This window comes from Gopherus flavomarginatus, chromosome 15 (genome assembly GCF_025201925.1).
Source record: "Gopherus flavomarginatus isolate rGopFla2 chromosome 15, rGopFla2.mat.asm, whole genome shotgun sequence".
NCBI classification, from domain to species: domain Eukaryota; kingdom Metazoa; phylum Chordata; order Testudines; family Testudinidae; genus Gopherus; species Gopherus flavomarginatus.
In genome coordinates, this window is record NC_066631.1 from 32,754,258 (window position 1) to 32,780,950 (window position 26,693).

At 43.5% G+C, this 26,693-nt stretch overlaps 2 protein-coding genes across 2 annotated transcripts in view; one reads left to right on the forward strand and one right to left on the reverse strand.

Annotated features, from left to right (window-relative positions):
* Positions 1 to 22,662, reverse strand: part of MN1 (MN1 proto-oncogene, transcriptional regulator) — a 49,105-nt gene extending 26,443 nt beyond the window's left edge. The window contains exon 1 of the mRNA XM_050924028.1: positions 19,043 to 22,662. Coding sequence (XP_050779985.1) covers positions 19,043 to 22,307 — 3,265 coding nt within the window. The 5' untranslated portion in view covers positions 22,308 to 22,662. The remainder of the gene's footprint in view (positions 1 to 19,042) is intronic.
* A 269-nt stretch (positions 22,663 to 22,931) lies between these two features.
* On the forward strand, positions 22,932 to 24,805 carry LOC127034809 (uncharacterized). The gene is made up of 2 exons (XM_050924070.1): positions 22,932 to 23,609; positions 24,459 to 24,805. The coding sequence occupies exons 1-2, from the start codon at positions 23,001 to 23,003 to the stop codon at positions 24,462 to 24,464; spliced, it is 615 nt and encodes a 204-aa protein (XP_050780027.1). The 5' UTR covers positions 22,932 to 23,000; the 3' UTR covers positions 24,465 to 24,805.
* The last annotated feature ends 1,888 nt before the right edge of the window (positions 24,806 to 26,693 follow it).

The window sequence follows — 26,693 nt, forward strand, 5'->3', positions numbered from 1 at the left end:
CTGTGTCAGGTGATTTGCACTCTTGCCAGCTTTCCCATTTGAGCCCGACCCCCTGCCAGGGGCACTGCTGCCAAGGCAACACCCGTCCCCCATTCCCCCTACCAGTGCTTCTGGGCAAGGACCAGACCTTTGTCTCATGTGACTAGATTTCAACAAGAGGGTACCCAGCATCAGCTATTCTCTGTCACTCTTTTGCCACCAGCCTTTGGAGTTCCAGCCCAACACAGAGGCAAACAGAGCACAGAGAAGGCAACGGACTGCACATTCAAAATGGAATTTGCAGCCTGACACAGGCACACTGAGTTCATAATTCACATGAATTGTACAGACATATTCTCAATTCATCACACCCAGTCTAGGCATAGCAGGGAGCCATTAGAAGTTGAGCTGTAGCATGATGGTTCTAACTGTTGTGTGTATGAAGGATACAATTAACTCTGAAAAGCGACAGTGGAGTGTACTGCTTTGGCATATTCATAACTACTTTTAAAAGTGACTGCGTATTTTAGAGTAAAGAAAATAGCCTACCCTTGTAAACGCAATTTTTAGTTCTATGCTAACATTTGACAACTTAACAGTCTTCCTGGTCCGCAAAGCATGCATGTGCAAACAAGCGCACTCAAACCACGTGTACACAAAGTTTAAAGCCTGGGGCCAACATCATCAAAATCAGTATAATGAGGACATTAGGAAGAGTATGTCACACCTCACAGCGCCACCATTTTGACTTGCTCCTGTAGTGTACTGTTTGTGGCTCCTGACTTTGCCAGAGCAGCGCAAGAAGAAAAATCTAGCAGACCTTAATCCAGTCTGTCACCCCAGCAGGACTGCCAATACTATTACAACCAAGCAACTACAAGACCAACATGTGGGTGTAAGTGAAATCATGCTGGCTATTAAATATGGGGGTAAAATCCTGGCCCCACTGATCAATGGCAAAACTCCCTCTGACCTCAGTGTAGCTAGGATTTCACTCAAGGGAATTTACAGACAACCTGTGCTGTGTAAAACCTGGTATTGACCCAACATAACAAGAGCATAGTGGTGCTAAAATATTCCTTTCCCTGCAAATGGGATGGTGCAGACATGGGACACTGTGGTTCATCCATTCAGAATGTTCGAAGGACTCCACCGAGTAACTGGTCAGTTGTTTACTAATCATTGTACACACTGAAGCCAGCACAACATATACAACTTCAAGACTACATGTTAGTGGGAAAGGTCGGTAGGCTGACTAAACTGGCACTTGACAGTGGTCTTTCTGAGGGCTGTCACATCACAACCTTCAGGACTGAAAAAAAACTTAAAAGGCAGCTATGTCCTTTATGGCACATATACTGCTTTGTTTACTGCAAGACTTGTGCAGTAAGTTGTATGTCCACTGGCTCTTGTTGATTTAGAAGGGCAGCACAGTCAAGTTTTTCTGCAGTTTCCTTCCTAGATGCCAGGATCCATGCAGACATATCCTCCAGACACAATGCTGTCAAGGTAGGCAAATTTTTAGGCCTGCTGACTGAGGCAAGAGGCCTGAAAAAAACCTGATCTATTCAACATAAATTAGATGGTAAGTCTGTAAAAAAAGTCTGTTTGAACCTTTGTGGATATCAGTGACAGACATAAAAGCAACTCAAAATCTGATGATGAACTAGTTCAAGTCAGATTATTGCTACTATACACATTCTTCAGTTCTCCTTGAGTAGAGAGGCAGCTGTGCTGGAAAGAGTTAACCTTTTCTGGAACACATCTCTGATTTCTCAGAAACTCAGACTGCAGCTGAAGCTGCCCTGACTGCTCCCCTGCCTGCCTGCAGTCTGACCTCTGACATTTCCACTCTGCTTCTCACTGGCGTACAAACTTAACCATATACAAACAGGCTGGGCAGATAGATAGAGAAGCCCTGGAGAAGAACAGGGATCTCTCTCAAATCACCTTTAACGGCTGTGATTAAATAATAAAATAATAATAAGAAGCAACTGACTTGGGTGAGGGGTAGACGTTCAGCGGTAAAAACCTAAAGCATGCCTGGCAAGACGTTTGTTTAATTAATCCTGAGAGGGCCCCTTTCCCCTCCTTCTCCTTCATAAGATATAAGAGTTTAAAGACACAGTGGGTTCTTTTTAGTGTTTGAAGAACCCTAGGGAACAAAAATCCGTGCTCAAAAACCTTACCAGGATTTAAAGATAAAGAAAGAATTTATCGAATGAGATTTAATAGGCAAACCCTAATTAAAGGATTATTTTCAGATGTAATTGTATTTAAACCTATGCAGTAAAATTCATATTAAGCAGATGCATTTTTACTCTGACCTAATGAAAATCTGCAAATACAGAACTGTCAGACAGGTTATGCTGCCACAGGCCCCATGCAGGCTCTGGAGCCCTCGCCATTTTATTAGAAAACCTGTTTCTAAAGAGGTTATAGCTCAGGCACTAGAGGGTCTAGCCCTAATGTACTCCTAGTACCTTCCAGTTTTCACTGCTTTGGCTACCCGTACCACCACCCTATTAGCTCCAACCTCATTCATAGACCCAACAGACCTGGAGCAATCACAGACCCAGGCAATTTTTATTTGCACTGAGCTGAAATTTCATACTCCAGTTCCTGCCTGAAGGTTTTTTTTTTCCTTTTAATCTTTTTAAGAATATTCTTAACGAGTTCTCTTATGACTTCAGATCATTTGTTGCATCTACCTTGATTTCAAATAGGTTTGGCAGAATTCGATTTTTTATTTTATTTTTATATATACACATATATACACACACACTAATTTCTACAGATAATATCAACATTTATTTTTAAGCTTTGTTTTACTTTGAGCGATGTAATTTTTCAGTTCAAAATTATGGGTTTAAAGATTTTTTTCTATTGTTATTTACTTAAAATTTTACATTTGCAGGAAATTATGCAGAATCAGACAATGGGAGGGTCAAAATAATTAATGACAGTTGACATTGGTCATTCAAAAAGTTAGCTTTATAACCATTCACACACAAAATGTCAACATCATGTGCCAAAATATACAAAGTAAATACCCTTAAATCAAACTCTGAAGTTCTCAAGGAGCATTTTTCTTACTTTGCCTATCTGTAAATGTTGATGATCAATAGAAATATTTTGTCAGTCTGGGGGCGTGTACAATTAAATTGATATTCATTTACGGTAAAAAATTAATCCTTCCAAGCCTAGTTTTAAAACATTGTTCTGCTTAGTTTTAATATAAATTTCATGCTGGTTCAGGAGGCCAGATTTCAAGCCATGGAACAGGGAACATCAAGGACAAACAAGCGTCTCAAAACCATTCCTCACCAGTTTGTCTCACCCCTGACCTGGAGGAACAGCTAGTAGGAGGTAGAGGGTAGTTTAGAGTCCTTGGCCCATTCAGTCTTTGGCCTCTCTGCTGAGACTGCCAACATGAGTGTCAGTTAATGCCAGTATTCGTAGTGGCTTTGTGATGTGCACACTTGTCCATCAAGAAGGAGACAGACCACCAACACATTTCACATAAGTCAAACAAACATGATTCAGATGGAAATGACTTTGGTCACTATTGACCTGGACTGGAGTCGACCTGGTGATCTAAAGGGGAAAGGTCCTGTAGCCCATACCCAATCCTTTGAGCCATGAAGTTACCCTTAAAAAAAAACAAAAACAAAAAAAACCCCACCAAAACCTAATGTGAACACAGACTACAGTTCCTGTCAGGTCTGTACTTCCATGCATCATTCTCAAAGGGCAAGCAGGTGACTCACAAGACTGCAAAGCACACTAGTTCTAAGAACTAGAGCTAGGCAAAAAGTGGGGAGAAATGCACTAAAATCTGGAAGACAAGCGTTGTTTGACTTTTCTTAGGAAATGTAAAGCATGACATTTTGCAACAACAAAGTGGCTGCACAAGTCCTAGAACCACTGTTTTTGGGAATGGAGCAGGGGGAAGAACAGAGCTGTGCAATGATATTTACTGCATGTTGAGAGTCTGCATAGTCAAGAACTGCATATTTGTGTGTGTTTATAAGCTAGCTAGCACAATGGGATGCCAATATCAATACCTCAGACTACTAAAGTAATATAAACATTCACTAATAATAGCATGTTTTGGGATACTTCAGATGTAACATACGCGCTATACTACACTATAGACCAGGGGTCGGCAACCTTTCAGAAATGGTGCGCCGAGACTTCATTTATTCACTCTAATTTAACGTTTCGCGTGCCAGTAATACATTTTAACATTTTTAAAAGGTCTCTTTCTATAAGTCTATAATATATAATTAAACTATTGTTGTGTGTAAAGTAAATAAAGCTTTTAAAGTGTTTAAGAAGCTTCATTTAAAATTAAAATTAAAATGCAGAGCCCCCCCGGACCAGTGGCCAGGACACGGGCAGTGTGAATGCCACTCAAAATCAGCTCATGTGCCGCCTTCAGCATGCTTGCCATAGATTGCCTACCCCTGCTAGACACTTTCAAATACTAGAGTTGAGCAAGCATAGGAAATAGTGATTCACAAATGTTTAAATTACAATTATTTTGATTCAACCATTTTTGTGACCTTTTTATTTTCATTTTCCACAAAATTCAAGAGCTCATGCTTCATTGTCACAATACTTGCAAAGAGCAAATGTTAAACTAAAAAACTTAAATTCTCAAAATTTGCTTTCAGTGAATTACATATTTGATTGCAAAATACATGATTTGTAATCTGAACTGTACTGGCTACATGAATCACACAAAATGAATGAAACTGGAACTTATACAATTGAATATATAACCTGTACCTCAAGTTGTGTTGGTAAATTACCTAAGTTACGTAGTATTTTTCTTTTCATAGATTGGAAAATCTAACTAGTCAACAGCAGGGTTTGCAAACTGTAAATATTACACACAAAAATATAATTTGCAACTAGTGTTTTAGTTAGGTACATACATCCTCCAGTCAAAGCACAAACAATGCTAAGTGATTTACATAGCTAACCAAGACTGAACACTAACTGAGAATCACAAATAGTTGCAAATTCACAATCTGCAAACCAATAATTATTTGCTGAAGAAATTTTGAATCTTTAATTCCAGAGTTCTGTTAGCGCTTTACCATTAATATGCAAATGGGGGGGAACTATTCAACAAATAGTTTATTCTTTGCAAATTAGGTCTACAAACTGTATCCTGTCAAACAGATTAACCCCCAGTTTTCTGATTTCTACCTTTTTCAGTTGGTAAAGCAAGAGTCTTGGTGGGGAGGAGACTCTTGGAATATACTGTTTATATACAGGGACGATTTTTTAAATTTATTTATTTTTAGTGAATGTAGAATTTCCCTCCCCACTGGGTTTGAAGATAGATGAAAGGTTTTGAATAAAGCACTGTTGACACCTCAAGAAAGAGGCATTACATTTTGTCAAGCTTTGGCAGTTGCTTCTGCGTAGGGTTCTTTAGTTGTCACCAAAACTGCAACATTTTATTATTTTATCTGTGAGATATACCCAGTTGCAGACTATACACATTTTTACTATTAAGAAACCAAAATAAATCAGACAAGTGTCAAGGCTATTCTGAATATGTTTAAGTAATTGAAGAATAACTGTAAATTAAAATAAAATTTTTAAAAGACTAATTTGAACAAACAGGATCCCCACCTCCTCTTCTCTTTGTATCGATAATATTAGAGTCAGCGAGAGTTCTGCCACTGACCTAAATGGGAACGGGGTCAGACCCTCTGAATATAGGTGGAAGAGTAAAAACTGAATTGAAGCCCACCATTGGGCAAGGGCAGGGAAGTTAAAGACTCCAGTTGCAGGGCCACTGCAACAGAACTGCCAGTTCTTATAAAATTTGCGGATAGATGTATTTTCTAAGCAGTATTATGGACATTAAGTCTGCTGTTGGTTTATAAGTCTAGTACTGAAATATTTCAAAGGGCAGGTGCTCTGCAAAACAAGGAAGTCTCTTTTGCTGTATCTAATGTATCATAAGAAAAACAATTTGCAGTAAAGAAAAAGACACCTGAAGACACGTTTCTTCCAACAGGTACTCCAAGAGGCTGCCTAAAAGAGATTGCTTACGTCGATTTTTATTTTGTGAGAAGTCTGGGGCATTGAGGGATATTTACTCCAATTCTTTTTAACTCATCATGAATATTTGTTAAATATAGACTGTGTGTTAATAATACTCATTAGAACATTGCCAAACATGTTTTTAATTAAATGCTTTTTTCTATGTAAGCATGAGCAGTGAAAATCTGCTTGAAGCAGGGTTTTTTCCCCGCTAGCCCCACTCCTAAAATATAATTCTCTATTGTTATATTCACCTACCTTTATTAAAAAAAGAAAATGTTAAAAGCATTACTATAAGGTTTAATTTTCTATTGCCCGAGACTGGTTATTTATGACTACTGCATGGTTGCCGGAAAGCTATTATAACCCAAATGTGCTTGCTTGTCTTATGAATACCTACATCAATGGAAGAATGACCATTACTCACTCATATCAGAGAACTGCTCCTTCTAATCCAAGGAAAAGCTGTCACAGGGAAGAAAAAATACCTTGGCTTTCACATACACTGGCTAATGACCCATGACCGCATGAAGCCAGAGTCAATGACAGCAGCACATCAGAGTCTGGTTGTGACATACATGCCCTAAAAAGAAAACAGCAAATGCTAATAGAGGAAAAGAATTACTGTCACCCAAAATTGGGGTGTGTGGGTGGGTGTGCGTGCACACCTCCAAACTGCATAAAATCTTCTGTCATTGTGTCCAACGGAGACGAATCCGGTACAAATTTACTACTCTCAGCCATGCCTCACAGGCTAGGGACCAAAAATACTAGTAGGATGTACTGCACTGATCTACTTGGCACAAGAGCCACTACAACTATCCTTCTTGGGGACCACTGGCCTTGTGCTACCTAAATAATGAGAAAACAAGAGCAACAACAGACCAGCCAAACAGTAAACACCACAAAAGTGAAGACAGACAAATTCCTCAGAAGCACTCTTTGAGAGAGTGACTCTTTCAATGGGCTTTCCACCACAGTTTTTCCGATTACTCTAGCCAACGATTTCCTTCTTTTCCATTAGGTGTTTGTTTATTTCAAGAGGAAAATAGTTTGTTAAAATCATTTTGAAGATGCTTAAGACATTTAAAGAAATTGTTCTGGGTATTACTTTCACAAAACAATGCACTCATAGTATAATAATGCATCTAAAGTGAACCATCTGTGCTCGAGATTCATTAAAATGATGGATTATCACCCAGCACGCACACACAAATAAACTAGGTAGTGACCACAAAATAAACCATCTAACCTTTGACTTTCATATTTCTTCTTTTGTAGTATTTCTTGAAAAAATGAGTAAGTGACATACTGGTGTCTTCACTGCTTTCTGGCCATGGGCTGAGTGCACCTAACAAAGCTAGTAAGAACACAATTGACATTCAGATCAATCGATCAGAAGGCACAAATGAAGATAGGAAATTTCATACATAAGAAATTCACAGTAACTTAGTTCCTGAAGAAGCAAGAGAGAATCTAACTGTGCTAATATTTGAATCATACACCTTTGGACCTAACATATAAAAAGTTTCAACAAAATTCCAGGATATGCTACAATAACAGCCTTTTCAGCAAGATTTAACTAGAGAAAAAACTGCTGAAAACTGAGGTACCAATTCTGAAGGGATAAAGAGAAATCAATTTTGTTCTAAAGTTTTAAATGAAACACTCCTGTTTAGGAAAGAATTTCATTAAGGCAAGAATATAATAAGAGTGCCCACTCAGGAAGAATGTACTATTAATTCTTAGCACTGTATGCGGAAGGGAAAATTACATTTTTATCTAAACGGTTTTTCTGCATAACCCATTCTTTTACAGCTCAGTAATGGGCACTCCTCACCCTTTTTATTTTGGCCAGATCACTATGGAAAGCAAGAGCAGTCATCAAAAACCATTAAAAAAGTAAACCCTTTAAAATCTATTCACTAAAGGGGGTGAAGGGGAGAGGGAAGAGGACAAATAAAGTACTTTTTGCAAGGTGATAGGGAGGGGAAAGGAGAAATACACCAAACCGGCTTTACAAAATGTTTAAAGCAATTTTTTCTGCTTCTCTTTTCAGACCTGAAGTAGGAAAAGCTATTGTTCGATTGAATATATGAGCCCAATACGACCAAATACCACAATCAAGTGGCACTACTACTTTGAAAATTATACAGGATTTTTTCTAACTGTGGTAGGTTAGGAATCCAAAGTTACGACCATGTACAAAGACAAAACAAAATGTAGGACATGAAAAACTATTTTAATTATTGTAAACAATTGCTCCTCACCCATTAAAACCAGTTTCCTTCAATCTGAAAATGAATATAATCTAAACAATAATTTCAAGCAAATGATACACTATCCTAATGGTGTGGCCTTATCCACATACAACAAGCAGCAGAAATACGCTCCATCAAAAAGTACAAACAGAACCCAGAACTAAATAGGCCTGTTTAATTAGGCTTTACCTGAACAACATGATTAGATATTAACATGAAACTGACAAAATATCCTCAGTTTTACATTTTATAACTCCATATCCTAAATTTGACCAACATAAAAACAATCGTGTGCATGTTTAAAAAAAACAAAACATTTGATCCTTAAACGTTTGAGATAAAGTAATAATCACCAAAAAATAGAGGCTAAGACTAAACCATTTTCTGAGCATTATTCATTTGATAGTCCTCATCTCCGATTTTCTTCTGCATCTTCTTTTAACCTACTTATTTTTGACAATCATAGCAATAAATTTTCTCTCTCAAAACAGAAGTTCAGAAATGCAGTAATTATGGCTGATACAATTGGACAGGTTTTATCCCTTTTACCGAGCTGTAGTTCTCCCTGCAACACAATAATTACAAGAAACTATTTTGGTATTAAGGGTTTAGATAAAGACTGTTCCAAATTTAGGGCCAGCAACCAACCCTCCATTATGCTTAATAGGTACACATAAAAATGTCACTGTCTTACCATCTCTCCAACTGTATGTTTTTCTAGCTCTTGAAGTTCATATCTGTTTGATTCAAGGAAGAGATTTTCAACCCTACTCTTTCTGTGATGGAAAATATTTGAAAGTCATTTGTATAAAGAGGTTTAAAATAAATTATCCAAATGTGAGAGGCTTTGGGTAATTATTTGAACTAAAAAGTAATCGCTCTCTTCAGAAAACACAAACAAATTATAAAAGCAACAGGTCTGTCAGCAGCTGGTGCTATGAATCTTTGCTTCTATTTTGGCAACAAGGCTAGGTCAAATTATATTTCCATTTGCCAATGGCAAAGAATTCAGAACTAGAACCAATGACAAATCGTTCCTCCAGTAGTGGATATCTGAGACCTGGTGCAAGTAAGAGCAGCAAGCTACACTCTTCATTTCTGAAAACATGCACGTGTCATTTCTTGGATGTACATCAGTCCAAGCAAGCAAAACCAATGAAGTGTATTAGAATGATATGTCCACTAAACACTTTTTTTTATCTAGGACATTTGATATAATTAGGTGCACAGAGAAGTTAAAACTGTGATTAACCTCAAGGATTTGGGGGGTTCTTTACGTTTCAGTTTTGTAACTTTTTACATATTCATTGCCTCCATCTCTCAGCACAGTCAGAGATCCAGCTAAATTCATACCCATTTTGTAGACAGCTAGAATTAACAAAAATTGATGTTCTGAAACTCTCTACTGGAACAAAAAAAAATGAAGGATTTTGCTTCTGCAGGTTCTTCTGTAATCTTTACTATGTCAAAACAGCCAGACAACCCAGTCTTAATTGAATGTGAAGCGGTCCTATTTTTCCTCTGCTGCTAAAGCTAAGGAATTATATGAGTTGAGCACAGAAAGATGGTGTGCTGGCTGCTCTGGTGATCATAAAAAGAGCACCATGCGTCTATATTTAGGGTGGGGAGGGGCATTACAGCACAGAAGTCATCTTACTGATTAGAACTATTTTGCTTTCCAGAACATTGCTTTCATTTTGTTTTTAAAACAGGGAGTACAAGGCTGGTCATGTTTCGTCCAAGTTAAAGACATTTGGCTGCTCTGTACCATGCAATAATTAAATTGGTTCTGTGTGGTCATTTTGTCATCACATGGCTGCAGGCATACTAAGGACTGCCCAATACTTTCTTATCTTGTGTTGGATTTGACTATCTTCTCTTAGTTGGGTTGTAAATCCTTCACGGTGGGGAAAAGCTCTTAAGTTTGTAAAGAGCACTATCAAGTGCTCATGTCAATTTATAGCTCTATAAAAATTATTTTAAATAATAATAAAGTGGAAACCTTTTTAAAATAGATTCCATTGTGATCACAAGCAAATATAAACTCAAGTCACCACAAGCCAAATGGTAATGAGTTGACCAACTGTGCCATCTAGCCAAGAGACTGGCTACTGACATACTGTACATATTTTCTGTTCACACTGGCTGGCATAGCCTAGACAATCAAAAGCTGCCTCCATAACAGTGCACAGCAGAACACATGCAGCATAGTCTCTCCAGAAACAGTTAAGTGGTTACAGTGCATTTTTATTTTACTTTTTAGAATTTCCTTCAATAACTCCCATCCTTCCCTTTCTGTCATTTCTCACACACAAGATCAAAAGGTACAAAATGTCACTGAATGGGAGATTATGTAAAAATGCGAACAAGAGCTTTTCTGGGGAAAAATACAAAACCCTAAGATTCTAACCAGACAATTATAATCCTTAGTTCACTTCTCATTCATGTGTGTTAATGGATCAACTTCCTTGTGTTGCACTTTCACCAATGAACTGATTCTAAAATATAAAATAGTAAAAGGTATTAAATCCTCGCAATTACATTTTCTTGGAGGGGGAAGGGGGTTTTGCCTCATTCACTGGATTAAAAGTCTGGATTGTAAACCAAAAAGTTGTTTTATATTTGTTTATTTCTTACCAAGAAATATGCTGCCTTTTTTTAGTTATCAGTCCTTCTTCACCCTTAGAATAATCTTTTCATTAGCAACACAACCTCACTAAAATATTTCATGACTATTGGCCTTAATTTTAAAATAGTATTTTGCCATATAAAAATGCCATTTCAAAACAACTGAATGATGAAATGCTTTCCTGGGAGCATGACTAAGGGCCTACCAAGGAGTATCCAAACAAATGGGGCGGGGAGGAGCAATTAGCTTGTAACTCATTTCACCTCATCTAATTTTTCAGGTGCTTCAAACACTGTACATAGCAAGATAAAATAAATCAAATGCACAAAAGTTCAAGTAAACGAGCTTGTATGGAAAAGACGGTAAGTGCAATGTCTAATAAAACATTCTGCAGTGAGGCACCAGCAGAACTCTAAGGCTTGTACATTTGTTATTTTTGCATTTAATCTCAAATGAACTATATTTACTTTAATGCAAAATCTATCATTGGAGCACTTAAACATGACCAGATTTCTGCATACCAAACCAGAGTAGGTTCTTCAGACAAACCTCAAAACCTAATAGAAATTTAGACACTGTAACTTCATGCACTGCATTTTTTATGTTCAAAGACTATACAGAAATAAAAACAAATTTGCAAAAATTTTTATTAGCACACATGAATGATGCTTCCAGTAAAATGTTAAACACACACAGACAAGAAATGTCTTGTTTTCAGTAACTGCTAGTAAACACTGCAGTGTGCACCTCTGGGAATGAAATAGTTTTAAATAAGATTCACTTATGCTGAATCTGTTACTGTCAAATACAGTCAAGAGAAAACTTTCTTTGGAAATGACAGCATTTGGATTAGCACTGCTCCAATCTAAAAGATAGATAGGCTGTACACTTAAATAAGGTCTCCTGAAGAGATACAAACTCATTACCCGTTGCTGTTGAACACAACACAAATTCTAGGTCTCCTAAACCAACCCGTGCACTGTTACAGAAATGAAATTAAGTGTCAGAAAAACACTAATAAAACAAACGTCTCTTTTTTTTATTAATATATATTTAGTGCAACACTGACCAAGTGCAGTTAAAAAAACTCACAACTGATTACATCAATTAAGGAACACATTAATTCCTTCCTTGCATAAGTGAGCTTTTGTCATTTGAAAGCAGAAGAGTGAAACATAAAGACTGGATATTTTGTGGATTTTTTTTTTTTGGCAATCCAGTATCATCTAAGATGTTCTCTTTGAAGTATTAAGAAAGTTAGCTTGTTAAAATTAATGGGTTAGACCTCCAGCTGTTAAATTCACAGCCTTACATTTAAAAGGTATTTAACTTTGCAACTCTTGAATATAATCCTTAAACATACTTCACATTGCAATAAACTTCCTTGTGGTGTTCCTCCACAAAAGGAAAGAAAACAATTGTTAACACATTACTAATTATCAACATTTCAAGAGAAAGATGGCTTAAGTGTCTCAGGAAGATAAAGCAGCCAACTACAAAAGACATTAATGTTTTTGTCTAAATTATCAGTAATATCACTATGGTCCAAGTGTGGGACCAAGCTACAAGATACTGAGGAAAATGCTGTTTAACATCCATTTTAAATCAAAACTAAGAATTGGATTATTTAACGATGGCAAGAAGAGTCAGCTTGGATTTTGTATTTCTTAGATAAAGTGATAGCATCTTCAATGTTATTTCTGAGAAGATACCCTCTGCTGTGCCATTGATCTCAAAATTAAGAGCCTCAATATAAAACACAGAGTAGGAAAACAGGAGCTATCAAGTCATCATGTTCTAAGTACATCCCTAACCAAAGATGTTTCTTTTAAACGTCTCCTTAACCTAAGTAAATCTCAAAAAATTCTTTAAAATACAAGGGCTTCCTTCAAAAAGAAAAAAAGGCAAAACAAACTGATGGAATGATTACTACTGGTTGCATTACAGTCCCACTACAGATTAGTATTCTGAAGTTGACAGATTATCTATGTCATTATGCATATAAAGCATTCCAGCCTGAAAATAAGGAAAAGGACATACTTTACAGTAGTTACAAGACAGGCGACAATTCCGCTGCCCAAGAATTAACGTCTTACTCTAGATATTTTAAATATGTTAGAATCAAGTAACAACTGTTTTGGGGATGTCAGATCGGTATTTTCTTTTTTTAATGAAAAATTTAACAACATGAAACTTCTCTTTAAAAAGGACAATAAAGTCAGCCCACAGGATACACAGAAATTCATACTTTGATATAATCAGGTTCTGACTAAGCCATTACTACACACACACACACACACGCACTTTATACACATACATATTTCACACACAGATTCACATACACACTTATAAATTATACATATACACACATATAAATACTAAATGTACAGTCATTTGTCTAGTACTACAATTTTATATGAATATATAAAAAGCATTTTGCTGTATCAAAACCCTTACTTTGTCTAGAAGACCGCGGAGGCTGGGATTTAATTGTTACAATCGTCGGAAGTCTATTTATTTTTAATCACTCCTTTGTTCAATGCCTTATAAAAATCAGAATTTGATGGGTAGAAGTAACAATGGAACAAGATATCTTACAAAAAAATTGAATTACTATTTTATAATAAATTGTTCAAACACTACTAGATCATTTGTTAGAAAGACAGCACACACACAAAATTAAAAAGGAACATACTGCAATAGAATCACAGAACAGAATAAATCTCTGCTTCAACCTATACTTCTAGTTTCACTCAGTTCCTTTAACACTGCATGTGAAAATTTGAAGAGACCAAGGGTATACTAAATATATTGATCTCTCTCTCTCTCTCACACACACACACACACACACACACACACACACACACACACACACACACACACTCTCTCTCTAAATAATATTCCTGTTACAGGCAATCCTACAACCAAATGTCATTAGAAAATAACAAACGGTTACCAAAATAAAAAATTAGCCTACTAACACTGCAAGCCAAATCTGAATTCATGCCAATCATCTATTACACTGGACTGAAAAATCTGAAGAAAAAGAAATGCAAGACTAAGAAAAATACAGACAAGTACAACATTAACTGAAGCCAATAAATCCACATACTTGCTGCATTAAATATTTCAGTATATTAGGTTAGTTATAGCAATTGATACTAAAAATTTTACCCTTATTCCCAGTCTTGTCGGATATTTAGCATATAAAGCTGCAAATATTTTCTCTCTAACAGCAGATAAAACAGAAGCAAGTTTTTCTGAACAGGAACATTTTTCTATAAAATGATACTGCAAAGCTAATGGCTGGTCAGAGTAAATGAAATGGTGCAACTGTCATTCAAATGAAGCCGAATCAGACAGGAGCAACCTTGCTAGATTTTTACAGATCAGAAGAGTTTAAGAGATCAAATTAAATCCAAATCTAAATGCACAGTGAAATCTTCATTGCAATCTGCAGTGGGAGTATTCTCTCACCATAAATCAGCTCGCTAGCCCAGATCATTTATTAAAGACGTGTATTTCATATCTGCAGAGTATATCACATAACTTCTTGGCAAGGGTAATTGCATTTCTGGTAACTTAAAATTCCTCATGGAAGTTTAAATACCTCCATCAAGCAAACAAAATAGCACCAGGAATCATAGTTTCCCTGCTATAAAGTAAGTTTAGTCAGTGTCAACTCATTTCCTAGTCCTTAGTATAGTACAAGTCAATTTCAAATCATATATTGCTTTTAATGTTATTTCAGCATAAGAAACGCCACACAGGAAATTTGATAAATTCTGACACAGTAAACAAATCTATTCTCCTTGGTAAAATCTCTCAAATAAGTTAGCAGCTTACTAAAATAAAAACCCACCAAAGAATGTATTGGGAGCTAAAAGAAAATTTGACAAGGACTAACAGCCGTATCAAGAGAGAATCTAAGTCCTTTTTTAATATATTGTAGAAATGTACAGTTTTAAATAGTTTGCTTGATTAGCATTTTATGTCTTGGCTTGTTCCAAAGACAAGTTTATTACTGCTGTGAAATAGTTAAGAACAAAAAGATTCAAAATTAAACATACTGAGCTGGACTTGGAAATGAACATGGGCAACCACCAATGTAAGAGCCACAAAGGGTAACCACATCTATTTTCATTTTCCCTGATTAACACCGGTGTGGTTTTAGGTTACATATTCTTGTGGTGCAAATGTCAAGTGAAGGCACCAATATGGACCTTAGAAATTTCAATGGTGGGGGTGGGGAGGAACAAAAACCAAGAACTTTAACTACTGGCTTCCCAGAATGTACTAATCAAAATTCCATTGAAGTAAAAAGTTTTCCTAGTTTAATCAAATTAAGTAAAATGAAACATACTCAGTTCATCCTGGGCTTTGCAAGTGATCTTGGTCCGGCTCTTCCTAATGACAGTTAGCTCGGGTTTTAAGAGTTATCAGTATTTCTACAGACAATATTAATGTTCCTCAATACTAGATCCCGGGTGAATAGCACAGAGAAGGTATAAAATTCTATCAAGCTTTATGGAAAACCCTACTATTCACCTCACAAAGGTTATTTTAGTATAAAGAACTTAATACTGGAAATATTCCTAATTGATGAGGATATTTTAATAAATCTTGTAATAGGATGAAACTTCCAAATACATAATCACAAAATGTCATACATGCTGTATGTGTACACACGCATGTGTTATCTATTGTTATCTATCCTTAAATTCACTATTCACACAAACAATGATAAACATGACAAACACTCATTCTAGTACGACTACCAAAAAAAAACAAAGCATCAGCAAAGAGTCTGTACGGTCACTGCAACAATTATTCAGACAAGTTGTTTCTTCCATTAGTGTGGGTATTAACTGAATATTTAAAAAGTTGCCTTCTACAGACAGAAAATACTTCAATTAACAAAGCTCTAACAGTCACAGTACAACTAACTAATCTTAAAAACACAAAAACCACACACACTTTGGATAACGGCCTCAAGAACATGGAATGCTGACTTCAGTGCTCCATGAGCTAGAACTTCTCCATTCACCCTATTTATAACCTTCAAAAGAAGTCCATAGAAGAATCAATGCATGTCACGGTAGTTGTGTGTTACGTACAAAACAGAAGAGGTTCTTTCTGACCCCGATGAGTATAACTTAAAAAAGTTCAAAATATTTGTTAGGGAGATTAAGCTATACTTCAGAAATATGAGCATTTTAATAGTATAACAAAATTAAAAGGTTTAATAAACTTATGTAACCTTTCACACTGTCCTGTATTAATCGTTACTAATGCTTGGCTCCTAAATAGTGATGTTTGAAACCTACACACATTTTCTGTATATGCTCAACTGGAAACATTTAGAAACCTACATTGTTTTAGGCAAATTCCAGTTGACTAAAAATGGATTGAACTTTAGTCACATGATAGAACAAAACCCCTTTCTTAAATGCAACTTCAAGAACGTACAGATATGATTTAATTAAAAATGTAATACTACTTATTTTGTGACAGGGAAAAAAACTCATCTACTTTGCCTCCTATCATTTCAAAGGATAATTAAAGTGAATTCTCTATTTATCTATATCATTTGTCTCATTTGAAGAATTGGTCCATTTAAACCTTCCAAGGGGTAAAAATGGAAAGCAAAATGAATATATCTAACCAGTGTTATAGAGTTAGATCAATATCTTATTTTATGTTAAGAGGTTTAAGTACTAAAACTTATCCTTATATAGGAATGCAAGTTACCTAGTTTTCCTTCCAGGAACATCAGCACAAGAGTGATGATCTGGCTCTTGTAATAATATTTATGATTATCATTATATGAGAAGGAAGAGTTATTTCCTTAAAAGTACTCGTGACTATCAAACAAGACCATTTTTTTAAATATCAAACTGTGTGTAGGGGAGTTGTCTCAAACAACAACAAAAAAAAAAACCTCCACTGCCACAGTCACATGTACACAAGCTGTACCAAAAAAGTCCAAAAATATTTCACTTCGGTTTTTTTTATCCAATAAATTAAAATCTAGAAAATTTAGTTTCATTTTTTCCCCAATCTGCTTTTAATTAGAGTGTGCCTAAGTGTGTGTATGTCTGACAAGGTAGAACTGACAGGAACTGTGATTTGTGCTAACTAGCTATTGATCCAGTCAGCTCTAGATGTTGTGTACAAGAAACAATAAAAGAGAAGGGGCCAGGAAGGATGCTGTGTGCAACTCCATTTAAAAATGGAAAGAAGGGCCCCAAACAAACCAATTTATGTCCTTGCCTGGGCAAAGCATGGAGAATGCTGATGGGTTTCCTAGAGTCTGCTGTGCATGCTAAGCACTCCGGCTTCAAATGAGAGTCTCCTATGCTGGGCATTAAACATGAACAAAGAGACAAACAGTGGGGGCTAGCATTCATGCTTCAGAAAATGAAAGCTAGAAAGCCCACCAGAACTGCAAGTAGGAAGTTAGGCAGTTTTCAAACCACTCAAACTCCATTTTCATTTTAATAACATCTCTCTTTACCTAAATTCCAACTTCAATCAAGGGTACGACAAAAAGCAGCTCTTCAGAGGAGACAGTGAATATAGATCTGAACCAGCCTGATGTTAGCAAAATGAACCATCAACATAAAATACATGATACATATATGTATACAGGATATAATATACACACACACACAGACAATTTTACACATATAGTATGTGGGGGAAGGGTGTGATAAAATGATAAAATGGAAATTATTAAATCTGAAATCATCTTTGTTAAGGAGCGTCTATAACTAAAACGGTTTTCCATCCATGTATATTTTTCATATTAGAATTATAATGCCCTCTAGATAATAAAGAATGAAAACTAAATGTTGATATTAAACATCAACTCAGCATGTTTTTATATTGACAAAGAAAATATAAAATCAGGCTCAGTGTTTATGTTAACAATGGTAGAAACTTCTTAGCTCTTTTAAAAGATAAACAGGAAAATACTTAAGAGACTATGCAACACTAACACCAAACATTTTTGCTGGATTCACCAAAACCTTTATAATACAGAATATATTTTTTTTTCAAAAGTAAACATTGCCACAGCAGGAAGTTCTCTTCTGTCAAAATACTTATTTCTGCAAATTAAGTTGAGAACCCCATCAGAACACTTGCCATGTATATTTAAACTTTCCCTGCATAATTAATCCAATATGAAAAAATGAGTTGAGTTCACCCATGTTAACATGGAAAATACATGGCTTAGAATACTGCCAGATCGAAATGAGAATGAATGTGTCATGGGCACAAACAAGTTAAGATTTTAAAACCATCCTCCTAAACACTGTCAAGAAACCGGTTGTCTGCTTCTTCTACAGTAAGAGTTCTGTTAGTTTTAAGTAGCAAAGAGCCACTATTCATTTAGCCAATGAATTTCTAAGTGTGTGGGTTTATAGGGGAGGGGCAGTGTTTTGTTCCAAATCTGAGCTGTGGATTCCATTCACCCAAACAGGCAAAGGTTCCCTAAATCACTAATCACCTACCTAACCTACAGGTAACTCCCCTGTTTAAATTCCCGACCAAACATATTTCCTCTTTCGAGTTCACAGAGGAACAACTGCTCCTTTGTGTGTGAAGGGATGCCCAGCCTAGTCTTGGAAAGCAACAATCCAAGCACGCTGCTGTTAGCAATGCATTTCCTATTAGCAGGAGACAGGAGTTTATATAGGGTGCTGTAGCCAGAGAGAGGTAACAATCCTAACGCCCCTTTACCAACCCCGATTAGGTAATTATATTTCCATATTCAACAGTGCTTCGAGAAACAATGGGTGCCGAAAGCCTGTATGTTTTCATTAGAAACTGGCCTGCTCGGGATAGTTGAAAAACTGCAAAACAGGACAGACGGCCCACCTGACTCAACCTTCAACACACCCCCTAAGGGATTTCCACGGGGAGGAGGGCAGCCCCCAGCACCCCTTGTTCCCCTTGCAGGACACCAAGTCAAGCAAGGCGAGTGGCCTGTGCCGGGAGGAAGGTTCCCACCAAGCATTCTGATTAGGCAAACTTCTGAAGAGAAGCAGGCGTGCTAGCGAGGTACATTCGCGCTCATAAAGGGATCAGACATAGATACCTTCTTTGCTGGGGTTCTGAGGCTTTGACTTCTCCCACGGTGCCATAGGTTTGTCCTCCTCTTGTCCCTCCATCAAGGACTTCTCGCTAGGCATGTACCAGGTAGAGTTATGCTCTGCCATCAGAGAGTCAAGGTCTATCGTGCTCATGGCACCTTTGACGGTATCCGAGCAACAACTGTTCAGCTCGCCCTCCCCGTTCTGGCCGGGGCACTCGGCCTTTTTGCTCTTCATGCCCAGCGGCTGATCTTCGGAGATGCTGAACTGCTGCCGCTGGAGCTGGATCTGCGCTTGCAGGATCTCCAGCGGGTGGATCTCGTCCTGGGCCGACGTGCTGGTGGGGGTGCGCACCTGCTCCAGGCCCGGGGTGCCCGGGTGGGCGCCCCCGTAGCCGTCCGGGGCCGCGGCCGCGGCGCCCAGCAGGCCCAGGGCCAGCGGCTTCTGGGCGCCGAGCAGCGCGTGCTCCGGCCGCGGCAGCTTGGGGGAGCCGCCCAGCAGCGGGCTGCGCGTGGGCTTGGCCAGGGCGCTGTCGGAGCTGGAGGACACCTCGTCCTCGTGGCCGTAGGCGGGGCTGGGCTCGTCGGGGAAGTCCCCGCGCGGGGAGCCGCCGTCCGACTTGCTGGCGCTCTGGATGCCGCTGTCCAGCGAGGCCAGGAGGTCGGGCTGCTCGGCCAGCAGCAGCTCGCCGCCCTTGGCCCAGGAGGGCGAGCTCAGCGGCTTGTCGGGCGGGCCCGGGCTGCCCGCGCCGCCGCCCTCGGCCGGCGGGAACTTGTCGAAGAAGCCGCCCGGGCTGACGTGGCCGCTGTCCCGCTTCCGCCGGCCCCGCCCTCGCCCGCCGGCCGCCGCCGCCGCCTTGCCCTCGCCGGCCGGGGCCTCGGGCGCGTAGCCCGGCGACAGGCCGGTCTCGGGCGCGCCGGGCGGGGCCTTGGCCGCCGCCGCCGCGCCGGGGAAGAAGTCCGGGCCGGGCGCCGGGCCGCCGTCGGGCTCGGGCGGGCCCAGCTTGCGCTTGCCCTCGGGCGGGCTCTTCTTGGCGAAGGTGACGTGCAGGTTGGGCGCGCCCAGGCTGGCGATCATGTTCTGGCAGGCGGTGGAGAGCGCGGCCAGGCAGCTCTGCCCGAACACGTTCTCCTTGGCCGGCTTGGCGAAGGAGCCCAGCGACAGCGCGCCCAGCTTGCTGGCCGCGGCGCGCGGCGCGGCCGGGAACTCGGGCGGCGCGGCCGGGAAGGCGCCGGGCGAGGCGCTGGCGCTGTGCGGCGGGGCCGCCCGGCCCGAGGCGCCGAAGGCGAAGGCCGCCTGGCCGCCCAGCGGGGGCGCGGCGAAGTCGGGCTGCGGCCGGCGCTCGGCGGGCGCGCTGGGCAGCCCCACGCCGCCGCCCGGGGACTGCAGCGGGGCCAGGCCGGCGCCGAACGGGGCGTGCACGCCCGGGGAGTGCAGGGCCGGCACGTGTCCTTCCACGGGCGGCCGGAAGAGCAGGCCGGGGCCGTTCTGCGGCAGGCTGAGCTCGTGCGGGCCGGGCTCGGCGGGGCCGCCCATGCGCCGCGGCAGCAGCTCCCCCGGCGGGGGCGGGCCGGGGAACCAGCCGCTGTCCGGGGCCAGGTGCGGGGCCTGCGGCTCGAAGCTGGGCCCCCGGCCGCCGCTCTCGCGCTCGAAGCCGGGCTGCGGCATGTTGCCGACGGGGCCCGCGTGCACCAGGCTGCTCGGGCCGACGTCCGCGTGGTGCCCCAGCTGCTGCAGGCTGGGCTGCCGCAGTCTCTGCTGCTGGTTCCTGGACGCCATTTGCTTGATCATCAGGGCGGCGTTCTGGCGCTGCTGCAGGGCCTGGGGGTCGGGGCCTGCGTGCTGGAGCGGCGGCCCCGGGGCAAAGCTCTCCGGCACCGGGGGCGTGAACTCGCCCGGAAGGCCGGGGTAGGCGGAAGGCGAGAGATGGTTTTCCAGGCCCGCGCTGTGCAGACTGTTATTCCAGGACGGGCACCTATCGACAGCGGGGTTACTGGGGAAGTCAAACCTAGGCCTCTTGGCCACGTTCATGTAGGGGGCATCGAAATGTTGCAGTCTTTGATTTGGTTGCTGCTGCGGAGGAGGGTGCTGCTGCATATTAAACACGGGATCAGTATATGGATGCATATTCCTATTCTCCAGTCTATGAATAGGGTATTCAAACTGTGCATGCTGGTTCTGCATTATTGGCCCATTGTCCTGCAAGTTGGGGTTGGGAGTATTGGCTTCTGTTTGCTGTTGCCTAGGAATTGCTGGCGGACAGGAGTTTTGTCTGGCCAGTAAACCTGTCTGTTGCTGCTGTTGCATTAAAGGATGTCTGGCATTAAGGCCAGGCTCCATGCCCACAGACATCTTACGAGCACCTCCAAACCTTTCAAAGAACACACCATGTTGCTGCTGCGGGTGAACTTTGGACATCCCCGCCATGCCTGGTGCTCTGGGCAAAACAGACGTGCCAGGGAAGCTGCCGCCCCCAGGAACTTGTCTGCCAGCACCATAGTGAGGAAGCTGCCCGTCTGACTCGGAAGGAGAAAACACTGGCAGATCAAAGTGTCCTGAAGGGCCATCGCTGGGGTAATTGTATTCCAAAGAATCGACGCCTCCCTGGTTGGGAAGCCGCCTCTGCTCCAGGCTGTGGGAATCCGAGGAGCTGGAGGCTGGAAGCGCATGGAAGGAGGCAGCCCGGTTGGGGGACTGATCCAGGGGCAGGCAGGGTGCTGGCACGGCGTGGTTAGAGGCGCTGGAGTTGTGCTGGAAATCAGGCATGTTACCTGACCTTTGCTGTCCAAAGCCTTCGCCTCCTTGGTTCTCGGCCATATGTTCATATCCCTCCGCAAACGCTTGCTGGCTGCCCATGCTGTTGTAGCTCATCAGCCGCCCTCCATGCAAGCAGGAGGCGCTGGGCTCGGACCCAAAGTTGCCGCTGAAGTGCGGGTGATGCTGGTGCGGGTGGTGGGTGGTGGGATGACCGTGGTGAGGCTGCTGGCTACCGAAAAAGCCATGAAGCGGCTGAGCCTGCATCCCCCCTGCATGCAGCTCCGAGTGGCCCCGGGCATGGAAGCCGTACGCTTCCCCAGCCATGTTCATGTTCATGCCCAGGATGGGAGGCTCGGCCAGGGCGCTGATGGCCGGGTCCGCGGGGCCCCCAGAGTGGAAAGCTGCCGATTTGAAGTGGGAGCTCATGGTCAGTCCGGCCTGGGTAAAGTTTCTTTCTCCTTGTCCGGCGTTTCTGCTGCTCATCTGCGGCTCAAACTGCTCCAGCCCAAACATACTTCTGGGGATCAGTTGGGCATGGCACCCCGGTGCGCGACTCGGACCGGCTCCCCCAGGAGCGCGCTCGGAACCGCAGCGAGCGGGAGCACCCAAGTCACGGTGTCCCTGCGGCAGGCAGCGGCGGGGCGAGCCGGGTCCCCAGGGAGCTGTCCCCGCGCTCACATCTTGCGGGGCAGGTGGCCAGGGCGTGGGGGCGCTGAGCGGGGCTACGCTCGGGCGGGGCGGGCACGGAGAGACAGGCAGCGTCAGCCCCGGCTTCCGAACAAAGTTCCAGGGAATGAAATCGGTCCGCCTGGGTGCGGGCCTCCGCCCCACGCAGCCCGCGGCTCTCCGAGCGGCCGCGGCACTTACGCCTGGGAGTGCCCCGCTCCCTCACACCTGGTGCGGCGGCCGGCTCTCCGCGACGTCCGGCGGGACTCGGCTCCGCAGCTCATCGGCTCCGGTCCCCGGGAGCTCCGCTCCGCATCGCCGGGCTGCAGAGGCGGGTCGCGGCGGGCTCTGCGTGCGGGCGCACGGGATCCGCTGGGCGCGCCGAGGGTCCCGTCGGCCGCAGGCGGTGCGGGGTGCCCGGCTCGGGGCGCTGCAGGGTCTCCGCTCCCCTCTCTTCCGCTCCCTCTCTCACCCAGAGCTGGAGAAACAGCAACAAGTTTTGCATTTCAGCAATCAATTCCAGCCATTAGCGCTGCACCAATGGCGGGACGCGTGCTCCGGCCGGGGCGGGGCTCCTTGTTAAGGTGGCGCCTTCCCCGCGCCCCTGGCAGCCGGGCTCTGCTGCGCTCGGTGCCCGTCACCTTCCTACCCGGCCCCGTCCGGCATTTTAACCCCCTCCCCTCCAGCCCTGTTGCAAACAAGGCGATCAACAAATGTCGGCCTGAAAGCGGGTCCTTTGTTAGCGCCTGCAGCTCGCTGCGGCTCCGCGCGGAGGAGCGGAGCGGAGCGGACGGGACCGGCGGCCCGAGGGGAGCGCAGGGCTCTCCGCTGGGCGCAGGCGGGCGGTGCGCGCTCTGGCGCCGATTCCCGTGTGAACAGTGCGCGGCCGGACCCCAGGCGGGCGGTCAAAGCACACCCCGGCTGGCAGGAGGTGTTGGTGTTAAAGACTTTTTGACACCCCAGCTGAAGTGCACCGTCTCGGCAGCGGGTTGCCGTGGTCGTGCGCTGGCTCCTCGCGGCGGTGCAGGGATGTACGTGACATGTTCACACAGAGCTCACACACGTTTGCCTTTGCTCCGTGAGGCGCGGGGCGAGCGCTGCCTGCCCGGGCTATCGCCTTTCGGGCCGCGGGGAGTGGTTCTGTGGAGGGTAAGTTTTCCGGGTGAGCCTGAACTCCCCCAACGCGCCTCAACAACTGTTCCCATTTCCCGTCCCAAAGGCTCAGCTCTGCATCCGGCCGCTGCCGCGGGCCGGGGCTCAGGGCAGCGCCGCCTCCCTTTTCCCCACTCGCTTGTCACTTTGCCACGGCAGAGATCTGCAAAGGGCCGGGGGGGTCTATTGCTCGCTGCTGTCCTTAGGGACCTGGGCTGAGGGACACCAGAAACCCGTTCTGAGCACTAGGCTCGGCCAGTGCAAGGTACAGGCTGCATATTTTATCCCTGGTCTTCAGTCCTACACTTGCTTCAAGCGTTGCGCCAAGTGCGAGTGTGTCGAAGCAGGATTTCTGTTGTAACATTGATAGTGTTTTTTATTATTATTATCATTCAAAGTAACGGCCAGACAGCCAAACCTCCTTAAGAGATCAATTAGTCTAGCGGGGCCAGGAGAGGAATTGGGTTGTGATACCAAAATCAATAAGTGTAATTTAATATCTGCTCTGCTCTTTATGAAATATTTATCCCAATAATCTTAGTTAAAATGTTTAGCTCTTTCGGCTCCCCACGGGGGCTGAACCCCCCGCAATTCGAACTTTGCAAAAGGGTGGACAACCTTGAAATCAGGTAGTTAAAGGGGATCTTGGCAAACGGGTACATTAAAAAAAACTCAATTACAATTACGCTAACTCATTTAAATATAAATAAAACTATTACACAGAAACTCCGTTTAAACATGTGTTTAAGGTCGGTGAAGGTCCGTTCCGTTCCACTTTTTTCAAAACTGCGCATCAAATAAATGTTTTACAGAAATTATTCTCAACCCAAGTCTTTTTCCATTTAGACTTGAACCGAACAGGCAAGCCTACAGCCGGGATGGTAGGAGCTATCCAGTTCTCCCCATCACACTCTGCTCCTTAAAGTGGGATTAAACTGAATCCAAAGGTTTAAAAATATTGGGAGAAACTCCTCCCGCATTTGTGGGTACGCACTGGGCAACGGGAGAACGTCAGGCGCCAGCATTTCCAAAGGAAAATACTGCTACTTTTTAAAAATCCTTGGATTTAGAAATAAACTACAACTATAAGGCAATTCAGGTGTTCGCATTTTCTAGATGTCAATAGATTTAAAAAAATAAAAATGAAAATTACTCCCACCAAAAAAATGAGATCTATAAATAAGCGGCCAAGAAGAAGTATTTGTATATGGCAGTAGAGTTTTAAAAGGATTTTTCTGCAGGATCAGGATGCTGGGCTGTGATTAAATATTGATTTTGTGTAATTAGTTTTCATGTGAACTATCCTCCTTGCTGATGGTTTAGAGATTTCAGAACTAGAAAAGAAATGGAATTGGACATGGAAATTATTACTTAGCAAAGTGAGGGGGTGGGGAGAAGGAGAGCTGTGAAAGGCCTGGGGTGCGTAGTTTATACCACAGGATGGGCAGGAAATACAATAAGTAAAGACTGATAGTGATACAAAGGAATAAAATAAAATGGTACCGATTCCCGGGAAAACAGTGACAAAAGGAAATGCCAGCTCCCCAACCCAGCGGCTAATACAATTTAACCCAGTTCCGAACGTTACAGGAACGGACCAGTGGTTTAGACAAAACATTTCTATTTGGATAAAGTTGGAGGGTCTAGTCTTATTCACCACTGCCTGCTGGGGTAGGTAGGACTGTCCAAGCGCACCCCACTATTCTACAGCAGCGCGGACCTTAACTTGTTTTTCAAAAATACCCTTTCTACGGGCCAGGACTGAAGCCCACCAGAACCCAGCTCGTTAATGGAAAGACGTGCGGCCGCTTTTTTAACCTTCCCCAGCCACCCACTTCTAACCTAATTAGAGGGCACCCAAGTACCGAGTCTTCTGCTCAGTCAGTTCAAGCTAAAGTCTGTCTGCGGGCGTGTGTGTAAACGAGGGACTGTGGATCTCTCTCGGCTAATGTCTGTATGAGAGCGAGCGCCGGGGTTTGGTGTTAGCAATTGCGTTGCTGGGATGGCTTCTTTGAAACAGACACATTGCCCCCTAGTGCCCAGATGCACACAAATCCCAACCCGATTGTGAGAGAAGAGAGACAAATCCTACAGGAGAAAAGATATGAATGAAACACGGATCTCTCATTAGTTTCAACCTTCTCCTGTTAGATTTTCCTTCCTATACATGGTAAAGTACTTATACCAAATGCACCATTTCTGCTTCAGTGATAAACAATTCAATCAGGCGCAAGGATGTTCAAAGCTGCAACTCGAAGATAGTTTCACAATATAAATCCTCAGCCTCCAATGACTGCAAATGCTGAAATTGAGAAGATTGTAAACTATTTAATTCCCTTTATTTGTGGAACACAATCAGCCCCATTATGAACCTTCGTGGGGCCGAGCCCTGAGCTTCGCCCGCAATGCCAGCGCAGCAGAACCAGCGGGAAACACGAGGTTCCGATTCCATTGGACCTAGGCCCGGGCCCATGGCGGGTTGGTTCATGCCCAGGGCCCGGGGTGCGCTGCCTGGTCCGAAAAGGCGAAGGTGCAAAGGGAAGGGCGGACGGGGCCAGGTGGCGGCGTTCAGGCCTCGCTGGAGCAGCGTTTAACGCGTTGAGGTTTCCTGCTCCTGCCTGGCCTGATCTTTGTGCTCGTCCTTTGTCTGAGCCCGGCTGCAGCCTGAGAACTCGCCGGCGGCTCCCCCGCACCAATGTCCCGCTAGCAGCGCCGGGAAATACAGGGAGGGTGGGAGGCGAAGCCGGCCCGGGCCCGAGCCTCCGCAGGCTGCTGGGGGAGCCGCGCGGAACGGCGCCTGCAGCCCCCGGGCCAGCGCGGAGACCCAGCGCAGGCTGCAGGCAGGAGACCCGGCCTCCTCCCGCTGCGCCCGAGCAGTCCCACCTCTCCGTCCACACGTGCCAGTTGTGCAGCAGGCTGGCGGAGGGCGGGAGTTAAAACAAACGGCAGCTTTGCGCTACGGGCTGAAAGGAGGCCCCAGCTGGGCCGGCACAGCGAAGCCCGCTCCGCTCCTAGCTGCTGAGGGCCTGGGCTGCATCTGCACTCGCCTCTCCCTTTGGACCAAGCCAACCTGAGGTAGAA

What these genes read in the sequence shown, in the direction of transcription:
- LOC127034809 (XM_050924070.1), top strand. Translation starts at nt 23,001, where the DNA reads ATGGCGGGACGCGTGCTCCGGCCGGGGCGGGGCTCCTTGTTAAGGTGG.